Source organism: Garra rufa, chromosome 20 (assembly GCF_049309525.1).
Source record: "Garra rufa chromosome 20, GarRuf1.0, whole genome shotgun sequence".
Taxonomy (NCBI): Eukaryota; Metazoa; Chordata; class Actinopteri; order Cypriniformes; family Cyprinidae; genus Garra; species Garra rufa.
Window position 1 is genome coordinate 26,093,694 of NC_133380.1, and position 25,022 is coordinate 26,118,715.

General features: G+C 41.8%; 1 protein-coding gene across 5 annotated transcripts in view; it reads right to left on the minus strand.

The window, feature by feature from the left end:
* The window catches only part of slc4a10a (solute carrier family 4 member 10a), a 101,042-nt gene that overhangs the window by 41,533 nt on the left and 34,487 nt on the right, over window positions 1-25,022 (minus strand). For all 5 annotated transcript variants that reach the window (XR_012340749.1, XR_012340748.1, XM_073825453.1 and 2 more), the window contains exons 7-14: window positions 22,979-23,066; window positions 22,729-22,875; window positions 21,063-21,163; window positions 20,773-20,947; window positions 18,857-18,990; window positions 18,529-18,774; window positions 18,027-18,132; window positions 3,109-3,270 (exon numbers count right to left, since the gene is read on the minus strand). Coding sequence is in view for 3 of the 5 variants with exons in the window: in XM_073825453.1 (XP_073681554.1) it covers window positions 3,109-3,270; window positions 18,027-18,132; window positions 18,529-18,774; window positions 18,857-18,990; window positions 20,773-20,947; window positions 21,063-21,163; window positions 22,729-22,875; window positions 22,979-23,066 (1,159 nt within the window). In the remaining 2 variants the exon portion in view is untranslated. The remainder of the gene's footprint in view (window positions 1-3,108; window positions 3,271-18,026; window positions 18,133-18,528; window positions 18,775-18,856; window positions 18,991-20,772; window positions 20,948-21,062; window positions 21,164-22,728; window positions 22,876-22,978; window positions 23,067-25,022) is intronic.

Here is a 25,022-nt window from a genome sequence, read left to right on the forward strand (position 1 = left end):
CGCCCCTCATGGTGGCCTTTCAGTGGGCAGAGACCCTCTGGTCTCACGTTTCCTCCGCGGTGCACTCAGGCTGAGGCCTCGTGTGAAACCGAGAGTCCCCACGTGGGACTTAGCTGTGGTGTTAGAAGCTCTATGTAAGCCTCCGTTCGAGCCCTTAGAAGAGGTCTCTGATCGCATGCTTACTCTAAAGACAGCGCTGCTGCTTGCTCTTACATTTCTCAAGAGAGTTGGGGACCTGCAGGCCCTTTCGGTGGCCCTCTCATACATTGATTTTGCGCCTGGGTTGGCCAAAGCATTTCTTTACCCAAGAGCTGGGTATGTCCCTAAGGTCCCGTCTTCAACACCACAGCCGATTACGCTTCAAGCGTTTTATCCTCCTCCATTCGTGGAGCACGACCATCGGAAGTATAACCTAATGTGTCCAGTAAGAGCACTAGACACATACGTCCACAGAGCTGCCCTGTGGCGTAAATCAGAGCAACTCTTTGTTTGTTACGGCCCCCCTAAGAGGGGGTGCCTGGCTTCAAAGCCCACTATCTGTAAATGGATCGTTGATGCCATTTCTACTGCCTACGAGTCCTCTGGTCTCCCATTCCCGTTGGGAGTCAAGGCTCACTCCACTCGAGGCTTATCTGCCTCTAAAGCTCTGATGGCAGGTGTCCCTATCCAGGACATCTGCAGTGCGGCGGGTTGGTCCTCACCCTTAACATTTGTCAGGTTTTACGAACTTGACCTCAGAGCCACCCCTGGCTCGTTTGTTCTCTCGCCCTAGCAATAACGCTAGGCCCAGAGTTCAGACAAGGCGCATTCCTTTGCTAAGGAAAGTAGTTTTACCCCTTTCGGTCTGGCAATTTCCCCAGACGAAGGTGTATTACTTGTGTCCTGGCACCCATGTCTGCCAGGCACTCCTTATCCCTCAGTGTTCTGGCTGTGTCCTGGCTGTGTCCTGGCTGAGGTGGACTATTTCTCTCAGAACTAGAGAATGTTTACTCCTCCTGGTCTGGCAGTTTCCCAGACAGGAGATGCATTCCTACCCTCTTGGCCTGGCAGTCTCCCAGGCAAGTGGTGTGTCACTTCTCCTCGTGTGCCTGAGGGCCGAGGTACTCTATCTCCCTCTTGTCTGGTGGTTGCCACAGACAGAGATGTATTGTTACTCGCATCCTGGCAATCTCCCCAGGCGGAGCCATTCCAGTGTCCTGACAAGTTCACCAGGCACTACTTGTGTCCCTCTTGTTCTGGCTGTCCCCAGACAAAGGACTACTTCTCTCTCCTCGTGTGCCTGAGGTCCGAGGTTTATATCCCTCTTGTTTGGTGGTTGCCACAGACAGAGATGTATTGTTACTCGCGTCCTGGCAATTTCCCCAGGCGGAGCCATTCCAGTGCCCTGGCAAGTTCACCAGGCACTACTTGTGTCCCTCTTGTTCTGGCTGTCCCCAGACAAAGGACTACTACTCTCTCCTCGTGTGCCTGAGGGCCGAGGTTCATATATATCCCTCTTGTCTGGTGGTTGTCACAGACAGAGATGTATTGTTACTCGTGTCCTGGCAATTTCCCCAGGCGGAGCCATTCCAGTGTCCTGGCAAGTTCACCAGGCACTACTTGTGTCCCTCTTGTTCTGGCTGTCCCCAGACAAAGGACTACTACTCTCTCCTCGTGTGCCTGAGGGCCGAGGTTCATATATATCCCTCTTGTCTGGTGGTTGTCACAGACAGAGATGTATTGTTACTCGCGTCCTGGCAATTTCCCCAGGCGGAGCCATTCCAGTGTCCTGGCAAGTTCACCAGGCACTACTTGTGTCCCTCTTGTTCTGGCTGTCCCCAGACAAAGGACTACTACTCTCTCCTCATGTGCCCGAGGTCTATGTATATCCCTCTTGTCTGGTGGGTTCCACAGACAGAGATGTATTACCACTCACGCCCTGGCAATTTCCCCAGGCGGAGATTTGTTCCTGTGTTCTGGCAAGGTTCACCAGACACAACTTTTTCCACCCTTGTCCTAGCAGCCACTAGGCAGGGATTTGGAATTCTGGGGGCGTGGATATCTCGTTCCCCAAAGCGTTGATGACACAGTGTTGAGTTCTCGGAAGGGAACGTCTCAGGTTACGTATGTAACCCTGGTTCCCTGAGGGAACGAGACACTGCGTCTCGGACCATAATTCCCGCATCCCTGCGGCGCTCGCTTCATTCCTATGAGCTGACGCCGGCTTCAAATGCACGTGCTTTATACTTCCTGGTCGCTGACGCCACCGCGCCTGTGACGTCACTCCCGTCATTCTATTGGTTGTTGGACTATGACTCAGAGTGCGGCTCGCCAATGGCGATCCCCAAAGCGTTGATGACGCAGTGTCTCGTTCCCTCAGGGAACCAGGGTTACATGCGTAACCTGAGACGTTTTCTCAGTATTTTGATTTTTTTGCACCCTCAGATTCCAGATTTTCAAATAGATGTATCTCGGCCAAATATTGTCCTATCCTAACAAACTATACATCAATAGAAAGCTTATTTATTGAGCTTTCATAGGATGTATATATCTCAGTTTTGTAAAATTTAACCTTATGACTGGTTTTGTGGTCCAGGGTCACATATTATATTATATACGTTAATAATATTAGTTATTATAAATATATAAATATATAAAATAAATATGCAAACACATTATATTATATTATGTTATAAAAAAATTATATTAAAGATAATAATTATTTTTAACTTAATATAATATATAACAATGTATTGTTTTAAAACAATAATAGTGATCGTTTCTGTTTGTTAATATTTTAATTATATATAATTATATAATTATTATATATATATATATATAATGTAATATAAATGTTATTATATTATATTGTTAATAACTTGAAAATAAACTTGAAAAAAGTTAAATTATTTAGACTTTGCTTAAGCAAAAATTTCATTTGAATCAAAGTATAAATATATTATATTATATTTTTAAAGATGATAATTATATCATCATAATCATTTTTATGATTTTACTCATAAAACCTCAGTTTACATACTTACATAAACAGATCTACATAAACCCACACACATACTTTCACAGTTGTCTGTACTATTCTATACTGAAACACAGACACAAGCTTCTTGCCTTGGTGGGGAAGTAACGGCTGGTTTTGAACTCCTTGAGGAAAGATGACATGGCAACCGTAGAGAAGAAGAGAATGACAGACCAGAAGAGGACATCAGGGATGTATGGACCGTGATGACCACAGGCTTTGCCAACAAACTCACCCATGTTCTCCACACAGCCCTGAGATGAAACACAAGACACAATAATCACATCTTCTTCTGATAAACTCAAACTCATATACACTCACGTGTAACTGTGGAAATATCACAAGGATTTGTTAATAGTGGATTAGATTGTGTGTTGTGTGTGTGTGTGTGTGTGTGTGTGCGTGCAGGAGCTTAAATATAAAGCGGAGGGAGGGGAACTGAGGTGAACCAGCAGAGGATTTGCTTTTATTAAAGAATGAGTCACTGAAATGTATTAACCCATATCTTAGCCACAGAAATGAGAGGGATGTGCGGTATGATATACTGTTTCTAAAGGAGAGTAGTATGCAGTGTGTGTACCGTAAACTGTATGCAAATTTTCTGTATATATGGGTGACCTATCATTTGTAAAAATTTGTTGTATAGAAATGAACATAACACATAATACATAATGCAATGCACTCAATGATTAATGCATTTAAAGGGATAGTTTACGCAAAAAATTTAATTCATTCCACAGAAGAGAAGAAATCGTGAAGAAAATAATGAAGTCATTATTTTTGTTTTCTTTGCAGACAAAAAGTATTCTCGTAGCTTCTTAACATTACGGATGAAACACTGATTTTCACATGGATATTTAACAATGTCCTTACTACATTTCTGGGTCTTAAACGTGTCAATTGTGTTGCTGTCTATGTAGGGTCAGAAAGGTCTCAGCTTTCAAGCAAAAATATCTTAATTTGTGTTCTGATAATGAACGAAGGTCTTACGGATTTGGAACGACATGATGGTGAGTAATTAATGACAGAATTTTCATTTTTGGGTGAACTAATAATCCTGTATGGATTTTTGTCTTATATTTATTTGATATGACAGTTTAAGAATATCACACACACACAAGTGTGCTGTTTATTTCCTGAATATATGCATGACTGCATATGTGATATTGATTTTATACAAGTTACAGTACAGACCAAAAGTTTGGACACACCTTCTCATTCAAAGAGTTTTCTTTATTTTCTTTTTTATTTTCATATTTATATATATACTTCTGCACAACACAACTGATGGTCCCAACCCCATTTATAAGGCAAGAAATCCCACTTATTAAACCTGACAGGGCACACCTGTGAAGTGAAAACCATTTCAGGTGACTACCTCTTGAAGCTCATGAAGAGAATGCCAAGAGTGTGCAAAGCAGTAATCAAAGCAAAAGGTGGCTACTTCGAAGAACCTAGAATATGACAAATTTTCAGTTGTTTCACACTTTTTTGGTATGTATAAAATTCCACATGTGTTAATTCATAATTCAATTTTCATAGTCATGGAAATAAAGAAAACTTTGGTTCAAAGGTGTGTCCAAGGTGTGTCCAAACTTTTGGTCTGTACTGTATATGAACAAGTTAATATTGTGTTACATTTTAGACACATTAAAAAATCCTGAATAAAACAGCAGCAGAACCACAACCGCAGTGTTTAGTTACTGAATAAATCCATGATTTTGAACAAATCAAGGGAGCAAATGATTCAGTGATCAATTTATAAAGACAGTCACTTACCTCATCTCTGAATGAATCAACTACAGTATTTGAAATGTTCGGTTGAATGGATGACTGAATGACTCCCTCATTAAAGGGAATCCCAGCTATTAAGACTTGTATAGCTTAATATAACGTAAATGATGTCTCCTACTGAAATATATAGTAGAAAACTCATTAAAGATTTATGTTATTTTAAAACTCCACATTGTTTTATACATATTTTGGACTATGAGGGACACCATTATTTTGATGATGTAAAATGGTTGCACTCGGTGAGCTACTGGTGCTACCTGTTGTTATTTTTACCGCAACAAAACTCTGAAAATAAAATATTGATACGATGCCACATTGTGCAGCTTTTGGTTGTAATTTTCAGTTGAAAGGGCAACAAGAGAAGCGATGCAAGTCTTCACTGCTTTCCTAGTGATACGAAGAGCAGAAAAAATGGGAAGATGCCTGTGGACAAATAAAACTTCCTGAAGACCCATGGCCCTGATGCCTTTGATGATTTTAATAGACCACAGCTACTGAAAGAGCTGCAGCCACTGAAGAAGTTTCTCAACGCGGATTTCACTCGGTATCCGGGAGCATTAAGACTGCTTGTGTGGAAAAATTCATGGTACGGCATTTGATTTAGGTCTACACTTATATCCATCACCACCTGTAAGTTGAAGAAGATGGCGCCGGTGTTCATGGCGTGCCGTCTCTCTGCCCTATTGTATTTATTTTTTATGGTTGTTTTATTAACAACATTGTTTATACTCAATGCTACCTTCGCACTGATTTATTATCTGTTCTTTTGCTGTTGGATCTCACAGCAGCGTTCGACACAGTTGACCACCATATTCTTATTTCCCGGCTTGAAACATGTGTAGGCATCTCTGGAAATGCCTTAAATTGGTTTAAGTCCTATCTCTTAAATAGACGGTTCTCTATTTGTATGGGTGAGTGTACATCAGTTTCATCACCTTTATCTTGTGGCATTCCACAAGGGTCCGTTTTAGCACCGTTTTGCTTCCTTTGGGTTCAATTCTGCAAAAATACAGTGTGTCATTTCACTGCTACGCAGACGATACACAACTGTATATACCATTTAAGTCAAATGACTCCACTGCCATGGGAAGATTGTTGGCCTGTCTTAATGAAGTTAAGGCATGGATGTCTACAAATTTTTTGAGCCTAAATTAATCGAAAACGGAATTGATTCTTTTTGGGCCCTCAGAACTTGATAACGCAGTTGAAACTAAGCTGGGTCCCTTGAGCCTGTTTAGAAAGCATCATGTAAAAAATCTGGGGATGATTTGTGACAGTGCTCTTAAATTTGATAAGCAGATAAATGAAATTGTTAGAACGAGCTTTTTTAAATTGAGGATGATCTCCAAAATTAAGCCTTTTCTAACCCAGAAAGATCTGGAAAAAGTAATTCATGCATTTATCATTTCGAGATTAGACTATTGCAACTCGTTATATTGTGGTGCTCAATAAAGTTTTAGATAGACTGCAGATGGTCCAGAATGCTGCTGCAAGACTGCTTACAAGCACTTGCAAATTTGATCATATTACTCCGGTGTTAAAATCATTGCATTGGTTGCCTGTTACTTTTAGGATTAATTTTAAAATTTTACTATTTGTATTTAAATCTCTACATGGTTTAGCCCCATCTTATATTGCCGATCTAATCCAGGAACAAAAGTCAACGAGATCATTACGATCTCAATCACAGAAATTTCTTGTTGTTCCTCGGTCTAAGATGAAATCTAGAGGGGATCGCGCTTTTGCGGTCGCAGCCCCTAAATTATGGAACAGTTTGCCGTTATATATTAGGGACCTTCCTATGCTCGGCCAGTTTAAAAGCCATTTGAAAATATATTTTTTTATGATAGCGTTCGATCAAGGATAAGTGTGAAGGATGCTAGTGTCATTTATGTTTTTTCTTATGTAAGATGTTGTTTTTTGTTTTGTTTTTCTCGCCAGTTTGTTTTAAGATTTTTATATTACTTATTTAGATATATGGGTATACATTTCCTTTTACTTGTCTTTCTTTGCTCATTGTGTTATTGCTTGTACAGCACTATGGTCAACATTGTTGTTTTATTCAGTGCTCTAGAAATAAATTTGAACTTTGAACTTTAAGTTCTTTCAGTAGCTGTGGTCATTGTAAGAGTATTTTATATTCCGAGTTGTGTTGTGGTAAAAATAGCAACGTAGTGCAAGTAGCTCACTGAGTACAACCATTTGAGTTCATCAAAATAATGGTGCCCCCCATAGTCCAAAATATGTATAAAACAATGTGGATTTTTTTAAATAACGTAGATCTTTTATTGGTTTTCTACTTTGTATTTCAGTAAGCAACATCATTCACAATATATTAATCAATACAAGTCTTAATACCCAGGGTTCCCTTTAGGACTAGCTGCCACCTACTGGTGCTTTTAGTTTCATATTTAGAGAATAATTTAATAAAAAAAAGGAAACTCAATATTGTGGCCACAGTGTAGTTATATGTAATAATATTATTATTTTTTTTCTTATTTAACACAGTAATGCATTTTTTTTAAATCAATATATTCATATACATTCTTTTCTAACCACCCTTCACCCCAGTTCCACCCTCACTAGACAGAACACTTAAATGGACATTATTGCGAGGCATTGAGCTGTTGTGTAAAATAAGAAGAGAGAAATAAATAAATAAACAATGATAACAAATAAAAGATTAAAGTAAAGAAGAGTCACATTATCCCATCATCATTTTCAGTCATTGTAACATCCAAATTATTCATGTATTCAATAAATTTGCCCCAAATGTTTTCAAACATTGATGACTTTATTTTAAGAACAAACATTATTTTTTCAGGAACATAAGACAAAAGTTCTCTAAGCCATACAATATGACTTGGTTGTTCTACTGATTTCCATTGTATAGCTATGCATTTATTTTGCTGCTATCAGAGCCATTTTAACTAAACGTATATTCTTCCTTTGACCAAGCTAAAGAACTGATTCATCCCCTAGTAACATAATTCTTGGATCAAGTGGAAGCTTAACATTAATAATTTTGTTAATAGTTTGTATTATATTTCTCCAGTAGGTTTTAAGTTTAGAACAAATCCAAAACATATGTAAAAATTTACCAACCTCTGTTTTACATCTAGAGCAGCATTCTGAATATGAATCACTTATCTTGTGTAATCTTTCAGGTGTATAATATACCCTGTGTAAAATATTAAACTGTATTAATCTATGTCTACTATTAAATGAAAATGTTAAGGCACTTTTACAGATAAGTTCCCCATCAGTCGAATCACTTTGCATGCCAAGCCACGCCCCCGTACATACGGGTGTATAAGATGGCGGCACGCACCACTCATTCAGACTTTTGCTTTGGAGCCTCATGTTTCGAGCCTTTTTCCCTTCAACCATGAAGATGAAATCAACAAAGAGTTCTTCAAGAGTTCAATGCTCTCTGCTGCCGTGCTGCCAAACCTAAAATAGTGTCATCTAAAAGAGCATTGTTTGGCAGCCACCAGCGTGATCCTGCGGGCTGCCATTTTTACGGCATCTACACAAGCCTTTGCAAACCAGCGAGCAGTCCCGACGAGTGCACAGCAGCCCGGCGGCTCCTCCCTGGGCAAACCGGGATCGCAAAAGAGCGAATTTCTCACGGCTGTTAAGACGTTCTTTTCAGAATGGCTTTTTGGCCGTGCGCTTCTGGGTGCGGTAGTTTCCTTACCTCAGCGGACGTGGCCATGCTGAAGTCACGCCGCTCGTTCGCGAGCCGGCTCCCCCCGCCTTCCTCCCGTGGTAGGTCGTTAAGCCGTCAATGCTTTTCGGCCACCGCGACGAGGTGCGGGGAGGACATTCAAGTCACAGTGCAGAACGCACCGCCGGCCCATAAAGCCCCGCGGTCTTCTGCATCTCAGCGTGGCCCCGTCGAGTTCCCGCAGCAGTACGCTTCCCCGCCCCGCGGGCTGAGCATCTCCTTCGGTGCTCCAGCAGAGGATGAGATGTCCATCGCAGCATCAGAGGGAAAGTCAGACGGTGAGGCGGTCGCCCCGGTGGCGCAACGCCCCTCCGCGGTCACTGTCCCATCGGAGGCTGACGCTGAACTGTCGGCTATGCTCCTCCGAGCCGCCAGGGGGATCGGCCTTGAGGTCCCTATAGAGCCTCTGGCCGATCCCTCGAGGTTGGATGACTGGTTCCTGGGGAGGCCACTGGCGGCACCGCCACGCTCTCCCCTGGTGCCATTCTTCCCGGAGATGCATGAGGAGCTGACTCTCGATGGCGGGGCAGCCTGGGGTTATGTGGCGGTTCCACAGGTCGAGCGCGCTGTTGCGGTGCACTTATGCCCATGGGGCGCTGCCACCTGGCGGGACCGTCCACATCTCCCCTCCAGGGCGTGCAAGCTTTCGTCCGCTCTGGCGGTCCAGGCTTACCACGCCGCTGGGCAGGCTGCCACTGCCCTGCATGCCATGGCCACTCTCCAAGTCTACCAGGCCCAGGCGCTTAAACATCTGCACGAGAGTGGTCCTGACCAAGGGACATTGGAAAAACTCCGTGCTGCCACCAACTTCGCCCTCCGGGCCACGAAGGTCACAGCGAGTTCCCTTGGCCAGGTGATGTCCACAATGGTGATCCAGGAGCGACATCTATGGCTGACCCTGGCTCAGATGGCAGATGGCGACAAAGCACGCTTTCTCGACGCTCCCGTCTCCCAGGGCGGCCTATTCGGCGACACCGTTGAATTCGCCCAGCAGTTCTCGACGGTCCAGAAGAAGAACACCCGCAGGTGAGCTACGAAGCGTCCCTGACGCGGGCAACCTGGAGGTGGAGAAAATCGCGCTTTTGGGAACGAGGACATCTGCGTTCCCACTCCCGGGGGAGGGCCAGGAGTCACTGTGCACTCATATAACATCGCCCGGCAGTACCCACAATGTCACAAAAAGAGCCAATTTTCTCACCTCCGGGGTTCCGGCCTCGAGTTTCCTTCCTGAGCAGCACTTCAACTCCTTGGAACCGAACTCAGAGCTGGATGTCGCCACCGCGGGAACCAGGGAAAAAGGTAAGCGCTGCTTACTGCAGCCAGACTTTTCTCCAGGACGTTTATCCGTCTGGGATCAGTCCCCTTCCCCTTCCCCCCCCCCCCAGGCTGCCCCACTGCGGTCACGTCGGTCAACGTTCCCTTGATACCCCTGGCGACTCGGCTGGGAGCCTGGCTTCAGCTTCCCAGCCCCTCGCAGTGGTCGATACGGACGGTACGTCTCGGCTATGCGATTCAGTTCGCCAGGCGTCCGCCCAGGTACAGAGACGTTCTATACACTACTGTTCATTCGGACACACATGCCGCTGTCCTGCGTGCGGAGGTTGCAGTCCTACTGGCGAAGGATGCAATCGAGCCTGTCTCTCCAGCCGAGATGAGGTCAGGGTTTTACAGTCCCTACTTCATCATGCCCAAAAAGAGCGGTGGGTTAAGACCCATTCTGGATCTCAGAGCCCTGAATCGGTCCCTTCTCAGGCTGCCGTTCAAGATGCTCATGACGAAGCGCATGTTAACATGCATCTGTCCCCAGGATTGGTTTGCAGCCATCGACCTGAAGGACGCGTATTTTTACGTCTCGATTCTTCCTCGACACAGACCCTTCCTTCGGTTTGCTTTCGAGGGTCGAGCGTTTCAGTACAAGGTGCTTCCATTTGGCCTGTCCAAATGGACGCTTCAGCACCTCAGCCATCTGGGCCTTCAGGTCAACCGAGAAAAGAGCAAACTCTCCCTAGTACAGAGGATCTCTTTTCTTGGTGTGGAGCTGGACTCGGTCGACATGACAGCACGCCTCACCAACGAGCGCGCGCAGTCAGTGCTGAAGTGTCTGGAATTATGCAGACACAAGACAGCGGTTCCTCTCAAAACATTTCAGAGGCTCCTGGGGCATATGGCAGCTGCAGCCACGGTGACACCGCTGGGCTTGTTTCATATGAGACCACTTCAGCGCTGGTTACACGATCGAGTCCCGAGATGTGCATGGCACCGTGGCACACTCCGGATTGGTGTTTCCCCGCAGTGTCGCCGCTTATTCAGCCCGTGGTCAGACCCTGCCTTCCTACGGGCCAGAGTGCCCCTGGGACAGGTGTTCAGGCACACCGTGGTTTACACGGATGCCTCCTCCATGGGTTGGGCTGCTGTATGCAATGGGCAAGCAGCATCGGGCTCCTGGACAGGACCTCGACTGCAGTGGCATATCAATTGCCTCGAGTTGTTGGCTGTGTTTCTGGCCCTTTGTCGCTTCCAACCGGCGTTGCGTCAGAAACACGTGCTTGTTTGTACCGACAGCACTGCGACTGTAGCCTACATCAATCGCCAAGGCGGCCTTCGCTCCCATCGCATGTCACAACTCGCCCGCCATCTGCTCCTCTGGAGTCAAACATGGCTGAAATCGCTACGTGCCATTCACATACCAGGGGAACTCAACCGTGCAGCCGATCAGCTCTCACAGCAGTCCACCCTCTCTGGAGAATGGCGACTCCACTCCGAAACAGTCCAACTGATTTGGAGTCATTTCGGGGAGGCCCAGATAGATCTGTTTGCCTGCCCTGAATCCTCCCACTGCCAGCTGTTTTACTCCCTCTCCAAGCCCCCCCTCGGCAGGGATGCACTGGCACACAGCTGGCCCCCGGGGCCCAAGTACGCCTTTCTCCCAGTGAGCCTCCTTGCACAGACCCTGTGCAAGATCAGGGAGAATGAGGAGCAGGTCCTGCTGGTTGCGCCACATTGGCCCACCCGGACCTGGTTCCCAGAACTTATTTCCCTCGCGGCAGCCCCTCCCTGGAGAATCCCCTTGAGGAAGGACCTTCTTTCTCAGGGGATGGGCACAATTTGGCACCCGCGTCCCGACTTATGAAACCTGCACGTCAGACCTCGCTGGCCTTCCACAGGCCATGATAGATACTATCACTCAGTCCAGAGCTCCCTCTACAAGGCAGGCTTATGCACTGAAGTGGGGTCTGTTCGTTGACTGGCGCTCCTCTCGAAGAGAGGACCCACAGAGATGCACGATTGCAGTAGTGCTTTCCTTCCTGCAAGAGAAGTTGGAGCACAGGCTGTCCCCTTCGACTCTCAAAGTGTACGTTGCAGCCATTGCAGCGTATCACGATGCAGTGGATGGAACATCCCTAGGTAAGCACCCACTGGTCGTGAGGTTCCTTAGAGGTGCCAGGAGGATTAATCCTCCCAGACCGCACCTCATACCCTCTTGGGACCTCTCCGTCGCCCTTCAGGGCCTGCGGAACGCCCCATTCGAGCCACTCGCCTCAGTCGAGCTGAAATTCCTGTCAATTAAGACAGCGCGCTCCTGACTGCATTGGCCTCCATCAAGAGGGTAGGGGACCTACAAGCGTTCTCTGTCGATGAAACATGCCTGGAATTCGGGCCTGGCGATTCTCACGTTATCCTGAGACCCCGGCCCAGTTATGTGCCCAAGGTTCCCACCACGCCTTTCCGCGATCAGGTGGTGAACCTGCAAGCTCTGCCCCTGGAGGAGGCAGACCCAACCTCTGCGCTACTGTGTCCAGTTCGCGCTCTACGTACATATGTGGACCGCACTCGGCACTTTAGACGCACCGAGCAGCTCTTTGTCTGTTTCGGAGGTCAGCAGAAAGGGAATGCTGTCTCCAAACAGAGGTTGGCCCATTGGGTGGTTGAGGCCATCTCCCTGTCCTACTTATACCAGGGAGAGCCATGCCCCTTAGGTGTTCGTACCTAAGGGGTGTTGCCTCATCCTATGCGTTGGCTCATGGCGCCTCTCTAACAGACATCTGCAGAGCTGCGGGTTGGGCGACACCCAATACCTTCGCCAGGTTTTATAACCTTCGCGTAGAGGCTGTGTCCTCTCGTGTCTTAACATAGACATCAGGTAAACGGGAGGCCGGCTTGCTGCGCCATTCCTATGGGATCCGTGCTCTATTTCCCAGATGTTCCCTCCGGCGAACCTGGTTCCTCTATGCCCCATAGTCAGCCTAGATGCGGAGTAGTTCCTGACTGTGCTCCTGCCGGGTCTCCTTCGCCCCGCAGGTTGTGGCAACATGTCTCAGTATTCTTCCTACGGTCAGCCAGAAGGCCGTGGTTTCCCTCGTGTATCCCTAGAAATTCTATGGATATATTGAATTTCTCTCATTCCACATGTAAGAAATCTCATGTGCTCCGCCCCCCCAACCCCTGCTTCAGTAATGTTCATTGGCCTTTTGAATAAGGCTCAGAGATGATTGGTCTCTCAAGCGAGATCCCAATGTAAAGTCTCCGTTCCCTCCTTCAGGGAACGAGGGTTACCTACGTAACCTAGACGTTCTCAAGTATCTTGTTTAAAAGTGCATTCCAGACCTTTTTCCATTTAAGTCTTGAAGATGATACATCCTCCCCATACAAGTCAGTGAAATTGGTATACATATAAGACACAAAACCTTTGGATTCTTTTTCCTCTCTTATAATACCATCTATTGGGAGTGAAGAGAGGGGTCTTCTTGTACTGTATTAATATAATGTCTCACCTGAAAATATTTAAAAAAATGTTAACAGGGAGAGAAAACTTTGATCTTAATTGTTCAAATGTCATTAGTGTGCCCTCTTCATATAAATCTCCAAACACCTGTAATCCCTTTTTATACCAATATTGTGTTATCCCATCTCTTAATGCCTCAGGACGAGATGGGTTGCAATGAAATGGAGTATTATTATTAGGGCTGGGACACGATTAATCGCGATTAATCGCATCCAAAATAAAAGTGTATGTTAACATACTAAATGTGTGTTTACTGTGTATATTTATTATGTATATATAAATACACACACAAACATGTATATTAAAGAAAACTGAAAATAAAAATAAAATTAAAATAAATAAAATATTTATAATTCTATATATAATCTAAATTAAATACAAATATAACTATCCACACATATAAGTTTTTTTTAAAGGCTATACATGTATGTGTGTGTATTTATATATACATAATAAATATACACAGTAAACACACATTTAGTATGTTAACATAAACTTTTATTTTGGATGCGATTAATCGCGATTAATCGTGTCCCAGCCCTAATTATTATACAATGAAATTAGCCAATTTTTTAATGAATGGGTTATTAACTACTTTCATAACATAAGTCAGAGGAAGGAATAAGACCTTATCTAGAGGTATTTTCCCTGCGTGATATTTTTCAATTTGTATCCATGCAGGTGAAAATGTACTATTCGTCTGCCAAAATCATAACGCTCTCATTTGTGCAGCCCAGAAATAAAACAAAAAATCTGGAAGTTGTAATCCACCTTTTTTGGATGTCATCTGTAATGTCTTAAATTCAACCCTTGGAGTTTTTTTTTTATTTCAAATAAAATTTCTAATTGAACTGTTGAGATTACTAAAAAACTTTTGTGGGACAGAAATGGGAAGCGTCTTAAATAAATATAAAAATTTAAGAAGAAATTTATCCTGCCAATTAGTGATAATGGTAATGAATTCCATCTTTCCAGATCTCTCACTACCTTTTTAAGTAATGAGGAATAATACAAAGAATATGCTTCTTCCAACTTTAAAGGAATATTTAGTCCTAAATGAACAATCTTTTCAGAATTCCATAAAAAAAGAATGTTATTTAAGGGCGTTTTCTCAGCAGCCAAATTCAATGGCATCATAACACTTTTATTAATATTTATTTTCTAACCAGATATGTCCCTAAAGTTTTCCAACAATTGAGATAAATTAGATAGAGATGAATCAGGATTAGTTAGATATAGCATCACATCATCCATGTACAATGATATTTTGTGTACACAACCTCCTATCTCCAGCCCAAAGATAGATTTGTGGGCCCGTATTGCTATGGCCAGGGGTACGGGGAGAGAGGACATCGCTGTCTGGTTCCCCTTAATGAATAAAAGTGCGGAGATAAATCAGAATTGTTATGGACAGTTGCCGATGGACTTCTATACAACATTCAAATCACAACAATAAATTTTGGACCGAAATTCATTTTTTGCAATCAAATAAAACCGCATCAAATAAGGCCATTCGACTCGGTCAAAAGCTTTTTCTGCATCTAAAGAAAGAGCAATCACCGGAGAATCTATTTGTTTTGCTGAATAAATAATATTCATTAACCTCCATATATTATTAAAAGAGGAACTATTTTTAATAAATCCAGGTTTATCCATATGAATTAAACTAGGCTCTAAAACCCACTCTAAATGTAATGCAATCATTTTAGTAAGAGTTTTATAATCAGAATTAAGTACTGGTTTGATTAAGATTGGTCAATAGGAGGTACATAGACTAGGGTATTTGCCAGGTTTCAGAAGAACTGTATTTAAAGCCTGGTTTAAAGTCTCTGGTAATTATTTTTTTATGAATTGCCTCCGTATACATTGAAAGCGACAGGTCTGCTAATTTAGGAAAAAAAGTTGTATAAATATCCATCGAAAACCCGTCCAAACCAGGTGTTTTACCCCCCACTAGTACAGTTACTGCAAATTGAATCTCTTTTTTCCTAAATTTCGAGTTCTTCTTGGTCATTAAGACTGGAATGTCCAATTTACTTATTCCTCTACTCCCTGAGACTTATAAAGTAATTTATAAAAATCTAAGAATTCTTGATTAATTAATTTGGGGTGTTTAATACTTTTATTTTCTGATGAACATATTGTAGTTATAGATTTACTAATTTCTTCTTTTCTTATTTGCCATGCTAGCACTTTCCCAATCTTATCCCCATGTTCTTAAAACTTCTGTCATGATCTGAGAAGTGCATTTTCTGCTTCTTTAGATGACGAAATATTGTATTCCAATTTTTGGACTGCAATTGTTAAAAACAGCTGAGCATCCTTAGTCTTAAAATGTTCTCCTTCCTTATTAAAATTTCATTTTTGAGTAATTGTGACTGTTTTTGATATTGTTTTTTCTTACTGGAAGAAAAATTAATGATTTGGCCCCGTAAGAATGCCTTCATGGCCTCCCAGATTATACCCGAAGAAGCAGAATTTCTATTTGTACTAATAAAGTTGTCTATATTATTATTTATGAAGCTCAACACTTCAGAGTTGTTTAATAAATGGCCACTAAATTTCCGGAGAATGCTGCACTGAAATAAGTAACGGAGCATGATCTGACAATATTCTTGGTAAATAATCACACAATTCAATCAAATAATCCTTTGCTTTTGGAACAAAAATATAGTCAATTCTGGAGTAATTATTATGCCTATGCGAGTAAGGAATATTCTTTTTTTTTGTTTTGTTCTTAAATCTCCATATATCTATTAAATTAAAACTTGAGAGTTCGTATTTTAGCGCTTTAGCAACTTGACCTAAGGGTAACAGTTCAGTGGACGACCTGTCTAAAACTGGGTCCAAGACTACATTAAAGTCTCCTCCAATTATTAGCTCTGCAATAGGGCATGCAAATTTGAGGAATATATTATGTTATATTATATATAATATATTATTATTATTGAGCCCTCCATTTCAGGACGGTATACATTAACTAAGGTTATTCGCAATCGCAATTGTTCCTCTTAAAATAATATATCTACCGGATTTATTATTATTATTCACTTCGAACAAGTGACAAACCCGAAATACACAAATTTTTGAGAACAATTCAACAAAAATATAATCACATTTTTCTCCTGCCAGATTTTAAATATAAAGACCACCCTTGACAAAATTACGTTTTTAATGTTCATCCGAGAGAAAAACTCACCCTCACACTCACCCTATTGCTATGGTACAGTTTTTCTTACATATTTCTTGGGTGGTTGCTTAGGTAAAGTTTACTGTGGATGATCCAGAATTCGTTGATATCATTTAGTGTCTTATCCGACAATCAGATGTGGATGATGTTGTCAAAGGTAAGTCTCTGTTGATGCTTTGGAGTGTGAAAATTTTTGTCCTTCCAGTAGCTGAATCCTTAGCGTCACAGGATGAAGCATCGCGTAAGACATGTCGTTATTGCGTAGCTGTCCTTTCAGTGTGTTAAGTTCTTGTCGCTCTCTAAACAGGGTAGATGACATATCACAAAAAATCATAATAGTACAGTTGCCATAGTACTGAAGGAATCGAACCAGAATAGCCTGCGGTTTGACCGTTACCGCTTCTTCCGTCTCCATCTGCTTTGTTTCTACATCCACCATTCTCAGATGTATTGATTGTAGTTCGTTACCTATTTTCTCCATGGATTCTGCAAACTTACTCAGGCGTTCGTCGATTAACTCCTGAATTCTGAGAAATCCTTTTTCCATTTCTGCATGGAACCATGGTGGCGGGCCGGATAATAGCAGTCTAATTTCTTGAGTAATGGCAGTCACGTTTCTTCCTTCTTGTCCTTTTTCTTTGGATTCGGCATATTTGTCATAATATTCAAAATGCAACAACTTACTGTTTTAGATAAAGTACTTTGGTTGTACTATAGGTCTTTAGGGAGTGTTTAGATGAAATTATTCGGGAGCTCCCTGCACCACGTCTTACACTAGCGCTGCCATAACCGGAAGTCCAGTAATGCATTTATTTAACTCAGTAATATATTTTAGGGGGGCTAATTTCTTAGCCTGAATTAATGTGCCATTAATAATGTAATCAATCAGATCAATTCATTGTAATTAAGTAGATTAAAAATTTTAATCGCTTGACAGCTCTAGTGCACTGCATAATGAGTACTGTTTCTCATAGTATTTTAATATCAAGTCAATATTTAGCATTCAAGTATTCCATTTAGAACAAAGTTACATGGTGTTAAAGTCATCTCCGAAAGCTTATATTTACAAGTTGAATGCACGTGAACAGCAGCACAATTATGACTGGGAAACATTAAAAATTGGAGGTGTTTTATTAAAAAATATTGTGGACACAATAGGTGCAGAGTCTTTATTGACTGTAAATTTGTTGAAATTAATGATTTTTTTGTTACATGTACAAAATGTTATACTATAGTACAATTACATTACAATATAAAGCGATTCAACTTACAGCACTTTCATAAATTGTATAAAAACATCAAAAAAAGCAAAAACATGTGTTATGTGCATTCTTTATCATTGTGTAGATATAGAGTAAAAACACTTGCTGAGTTAGAAAATGTTATTGGTAGAAGATGTGCATTGCAATCTTTGCTCCAGCCAAAGTGGCTTGAATGCACCTGATGCAGGAATTCACAACTTGTAAATACAAACCTTTCAGGAGGACTTTAATGCACCAATAGTCACACTCACCTTTACATCTAGGCCTAACCAGTCAATCTCAGATGCAGTGATGTTTTTTTCCTGCCAGTAATTCAGTGTGGCATTGCTGGGATCTTTAGGCATTGTGCACATACACCTGCAAAACACACATAAATCACAATATTTTACGCTGACAACTTTATCAAAACGTACAACTGAATTAGAACTGTGACCTTAAAGGGTTAGTTCACCCAAAAATGAACATTCTGTCATTAATAACTCACTCTCATGTGTTTCCAAACCCGTAAGACCCATTCACACATGGACTACTTTAACAAAGTTCTTACTACCTTTCTGGGCCTTGAGCGTGACAGTTTCTGTCTATGCAGGGCCAGAAAGCTCTAAATATCAAAAATATCTTAATTTGTGTTCTGAAGATGAACAAAGGTCTTACAGGTTTGTAACAACATGAGGATGAGTAACTAATGACAGAATTTAAATTTTTGGGTGAACTGTCCCTTTTAGGAAGACTGATATGTGTGTCAGTACTTACGAGTACTGAGTGAGCTGGTTGAGGTCGTTGTGCATGTTGAAAGGGTACGTCTCACCCAGATGAATGAGTTTCTCCAGAGCCTCGTATATAAAAATGATGCAGATGAGAGAAGCGAAGGCTTCCTCTGTGAATCGTGTGATGTAACACACCAGCGAGCTGGCATCTGTGGCAACCAGCAGAAGACAGAAAAAGGCCGTCCACAGACCGATGCACACACGTAAAGAGAGGTATGACAAACCATACTCTCTGAGGAGAAAAACAGAGATAAAGTTTCCCTGAGCTGACTGAAATACTTCAAAATGCTTAGTGCAAATCAAAGGAGACTCACTTGCAGAACTTGAAGAGGATTTTCTCAAAGACCAAGACAGGCCCTGTGCTGCCCAGGATAGTGAGTGGCTGCCCAGCAAACAAAGAATATGCTATACCCGTCATAGAGGCTCCGAACAAAGACTCTATAGCACTCTAAGAGAGAAATGCCAAGAGCATATCAGTCACATTCAGACTAGGGCTGGTCCGAATACCATTTTTTGAGCTTCGAGGCTTCGGTAGTAATCAACACCGAATATTCAAAGCTTCGGATGGAGGGGGCTGAACATACTCTTCTCTCTAATAAAGACAGGAATCTCTGTATGTCTATCTGTTTGCATTTTTATTATGTTGAGAACAGTTCATCCAATCGACTTCACGCATAGCGGGTGTGTTGCTGTGCAGTGTCAGTGTTGCATTTTGGTGCAATATGGACACGTTCAGAATTATTAAACTTTTAATAGAACATTGAGTTGGAAGCTTTTTTTCTCTTTCTCTTCCCCATTACACAGCTGCTGTTTTTAATAGCAAAGTGATTACATTTATTTTTGTTTCTTTAATTTATGAAGTTAATTTAGAGATATGTTTGGAACACGTTTTGTTTGTTAAATTCGAGTTTTTGTTTTTTAAAGTAACGACCAAGCGGCCAGCGGCAGACAGATCAATTTAGCCAGACCAAGTCATCATGATTTAAATTAAATATTTCATAGATATAAAAACTTAAAGCATATCACAATCGTTTAACCTAGATAACCTAGATAATCGTTTAACCTAGATAAATGTGTGCTATTAGGCGCATATCCAATCGTTTGTGCTGAGAGTGAAAGCTGAAGAGCTTTGCAGGATATGGAGGCGCCGGTGCGATGTGAAACTTAATTTTTGCTCATAGAGGTAAGAGTAATGTATCATCTGGAACTGTAAAAGGTCTACTTTAGTTTGTGTGTACTCACATTATCAACAAAACGTGATTTTAAAGAAAACAAACAGGATACGCTTTCTGATGTTGAACAGGAACGCTTCACAAAAAAATACCGAAACGCAATTGCCTCAGACACGATTAGAAAGCTTTAAATTATTACTTTACTAAAACAAAATAATTCAAATTCAAAACAAAACTCTTTCATTAGCTATGGGCCTAACCATGAAAATGCATTTAGGCATTAAAGGCACGTCCATTGAGCAGATGGTGAGTCAGGATCGTCAACTTCATCTTTGCGACAAATACTAGTTTATTAATAAATAATTCGAATATCTCCTTACTTTTCCCCTACACATTCACGGTAATTATTTTTGCAGGGGCTTTGCGACCAGCTTTAGCCTATTGTGTGGTTGTCATTGCGACAGTCACAGCCCTAATTTTGCTTCCACCATGCAAGTGGGCCCAACTAGTAGTGTCTCTCAAATATTCCTCAATCTCTTTCTTTGCTGTCTCTGCATTAGTGGCGCAGCAGTCTGATCTTCTCCATTCATATTCAAGCACAAATGAGAACCGTTTTGCGGGGGATGCCAGGCGTATGAAAAAAAAAAGAATATTCGAATATCAAAATTTAAAATCGAATGCCAACCCACCGAATGAATATTCGAATAATCGATTATTCTGGTCCAGCCCTAATTCAGACACATTTATTTCTCACATTATCACAGTTTATTCGCTATAGTTTAGAAATAAAATATGACAAGAACTCATCAAGAAAAAGTTAAACGGTGTCAGAACAAATTAATCTTGATAATGATAATTGATAATTTTGGTCCCAAATGTTCATCAGTTTTACTGGTAGTCCACTGTATGAAGGTATTATATGTCACAGTTTACTTTATTTTGTTATCCTCACTTTCATAAATGAACTATAGCGTCCTGCACCCACTATCAAAAAAAAGTCAAAAATTATATCTGGTGTCTGAATACTTTTTGGTTTGACTGTATAAACGTGTTCTTACTATGCGTCCTTCCGTAGCTTCTCCCAGCAGACCTCCGAAGGTGATAACAGGAGACATGCAGGCGCAGTACAAGAAAAGGAAGGAGGCGAGACACTGCAGACTGATGGCATCTGTGTAATCTGACAGGTAGTGAGGAGCCTTACGTTTGATGTCACGAAAAAAACCACCAAAAAACCTGAAGATCCAAATAAAAGAAGACATCTGAGATTCAGGTCGGTCTTCCACATGAGGACTTACAGAATTCACAAACACTAAAATATACGGACAGTACATTTTTGCAGATTACTCACTTCCCTGTGCGCTGTAACTCTGGTCCTCCGTGGCCACCGTGCTCTTCAGCCTCCCCCAGATCAGTCCCTCCATTGGCCAGGGGAGGAACCTTTCGTTTCTCCTGCAAGATGGAGACACAAAACCAGCATTACCACTGATATTAGACCGGAAATACACTGACCAAAATTATAAATGCAACACATTTTGTTTTTGCCCCCATTTTTCATGAGCTGAACTCAAAGCCAATCTCTCTCAAATATCATTCACAAATCTGTCTAAATCTGTGTTAGTGAGCACTTCTCCTTTGCTGAGGCCTTTTGTGTACATAGAAAAAGTCTTAGATCTTTGAGTTCAGCTCATGAAAAATGGGGGCAAAAACAAAAGTGTTACGTTTATAATTTTGGAATATGTGTAAGAATATGATGTCTATTCCAGTTAGTGATGAACCGAAATGAATTTTTCACCGAAACACAGAAACTGAACTTAAAGGGATAGTTCACCCAAAAAAGAAAATTCTGTCATCATTAATTTGTGCTCATGTTGCTCCAAACCTGTATGAGTTTCTTTTTTCTGTTTAACACAAAAGATGATATTTTGAAGAATGTTGGTAACCAAACAATTTATACAACAAATATCCTATTAAAATTTTTATTTAGCTGAAAATAAAGTTTATTTAATGATCAAAATTAAGTAATAAAATGTAGTAAATAATCAACACTCAGATTTGTATTAAGGCTGTCAAATCGATTAATCACGATTAATCGCATGCAAAAGTTTTTGTGTACATGACGAATATACATGTATGTGCATGTATTTGTAATATACATCAGCAATATCACAAGAGTAGCTGTGCAAAATGACTATATATCTGCACGTCTGTGATTCGGCCATAGGTAATCACAGCGTGCCAATATACAGCCATACTGCACGGCTACAAGCGTGATATTGTGTTCATACAACAGTTCGAGGGCACGAGTATGCAAATACAGAAGAAAAACTATGAAAACTATTTCAGATGTGATTAATCGCGATTCATCTATTTGACTGGCCTAATTTGTATATAAACAATTAAACTGCACATTTTTATATTTAATCATGTGTTTATATAATTATATTCTTATGTTTCTACTCTATTGTGGCTATAATAAAAAAAATGTTAATGACAGATTTATTTAAACAAAAACTGAATCATGAAGAAAACATGTTAAGTAAAAATGAATGATTAAGCATGTAATATAGTTCATATACAGTAGTCAACATTTGAAGTGGATCAAACAAGTTAATGAAAGCTGTCCTAAGACAAGAACAAGTACTGTTTTGGTTTTAGGACAACTTTGATGAATGGTTTTTTAAAAAATGTTTTTTTGTTCCTCTGTAGTGTTCATTTTGTTCTAGCTGACTCTCGAGTTTATAGACATTGAATAGTTTTTCTGAGGTAAATGTAACATTATGTGACATTGTTTACAAGCTGTTTTTCTTTCAACATACCATCTAATCTTCATTCATGCTTATTTTGTGCTATAATAAGTAGTAAAGAGGAAGAGATGATTCGTTTGGTCAATAATTTCAGCCCTCGAAAACAGTTTCATCCAAAACTAAAATTATTTACGGTTGCAGATATTCCGGTACATCACTAATTCCAGCTTCCATGATGAATCAGTGCATGAAATTTGAGAACTGGGTCACCTGTGAGGGCACGTTTTTGGGTGGCTCTATTCTGATGGTGGGATCCCACTCGCCTGGGGGCAGCACAGTCACCTGATCCAAAAACTCATCGATTCCTGCCACAAGGTCAGAACGATCCTTTGCTTTATATGCCACGTCATGGAACACCTGGAGAAGAGACAATCAGATGAAATTAGCACACATAACAACCTTTTGCCTAAAATATATCATCATGTATAGAAATAAACACAGTGTTGTCCATACAACTGACCTCGTCTGTCATGAGCGTGGCGATAGAGCGGCCAATCTCATGGTACTGAGGCCCTTTCCCCATTGGCCCCAGCAGAATGAAGAGAAACCTGCACAATGACAAAGGAGTAGTGAACAAATGATGTAGTTGACAAATGATGGCGCCGCGGATGGCAGCCTCTGTGTGTAGCTCTCCAGTTGTTTTAGTGTTTTTGTTCGTTTTTCCTGTTTTTTTGTTTTGCAAACACAATCAGTTTTACCCGGGATGAACTGCTGAACAAATGATGTAGTTGACAAATGATGGCGCCGCAGATGGACAAATGATGTAGTTGACAAATGATGGCGCCGCGGATGGCAGCCTCTGTGCGTAGCTCTCCAGTTGTTTTAGTGTTTTTGTTCCTTTTTCCTGTTTTTTTGTTTTGCAAACACAATCAGTTTTACCCGGGATGAACTGCTGAACATTCGGCAGAACACACCACAAAACTTTCAACCGGTTTTCGATTATTCTGACGTTTTATTTAATGTTGTAGTTGGCGGAGCGGCGGTGCTGATCAAGCGATACAGGACGCGAAGACGGGGAAAACTAGCCGGCGCGCTCGAGAAGCTCAGACAGCGCGGTCTCCGCACATCGTTGCCAAGCATACATCTGGCAAATCTCTGCTCTCTTCCCAACAAAACGGACGAACTCTTCCTGCTCTCCCAGTCTAACAAGGATTTCTCAAACTCTGCCTCTCTGTGTTTCACGGAAACCTGGCTGAATGACGCGATACCAGACAGCGCGATCCAGTTGATGTGCTGTTCTGATCTAGAAGCGCTCTTCATTAACTCTAAAGTTTTGCTCGTTCATTCTCGTGAGCGTCTACATTCCTCCGCAAGCGCACGTGAGCCTGGCTTTGCAGAAACTCGCTGATCAGATCACCGCGACAGAACAACAACACCCGGACTCTGTTTTAATCATTCTTGGGGATTTTAACAAAGCAAATCTCTCCCGTGAACTGCCAAAATACAGTCAACATATTACATGTCCAACCAGAGACAGTAATATATTGGACCACTGTTACACCACAATAAGGAATGCATATCACTCTGTCCCACGGGCAGCTTTGGGACTCTCTGATCATTGCCTGGTTCATCTTATACCAACATACAGGCAAAAACTTAAATCTGCTAAACCTGTAGCAAAGTCTGTGAAGAGATGGACCAACGAAACAGAGCGGGTTTTACAAGCCTATTTCGAATGTAGTGATTGGAGTGTTTTCGAAGCTGCTGCTCTGATCACTGCCTGGTTCATCTTATACCAACATACAGGCAAAAACTTAAATCTGCTAAACCTGTAGCAAAGTCTGTGAAGAGATGGACCAACGAAACAGAGCGGGTTTTACAAGCCTGTTTCGAATGTACTGATTGGAGTGTTTTCGAAGCTGCTGCTACCGATCTGGACGAGCTCACAGACACTGTTACTTCATATATCAGTTTCTGTGAGGATACGTGCATTCCTACCAGGACTCGTTTAACTTTCAACAATGACAAACCATGGTTCACTGCAAAACTCAGACAGCTTCATCACGCCAAAGAGGATGCTTACAGGAAAGGGGACAGTGTCTTGTATAAGCAGGCCAAATACACACTGGAAAAGGAGATCAAAGTGGCAAAGAAGAATTATTCCGAAAAGATAAGGAATCAATTCTCTTCCAGTGACTCTTCATCAGTGTGGGACAGCCTGAAAGCCATCACTAACTACAAGACACCATCCCCCTGCATGGTGGAGAATCAGCAACTGGCAGACAATCTGAACGAGTTCTATTGCAGGTTTGAAAAAACTCCATTCACACCTCCAACAACAGCCCTAACAACACCGCTCTCCCCCACTCCGACAATCCACTTCAGTGAAAGAGATGTTCGCCAGGTCTTCAGACAGAACAAAAGAAGGAAGGCACCAGGCCCTGATGGTGTGACACCAGCCTGTCTGAAAACCTGTGCTGACCAGCTGGCCCCCATTTTCTCACTAATCTTCAATTGGTCTCTGGAGATGTGTGAAGTACCGAACTGCCTCAAACGTTTGACAA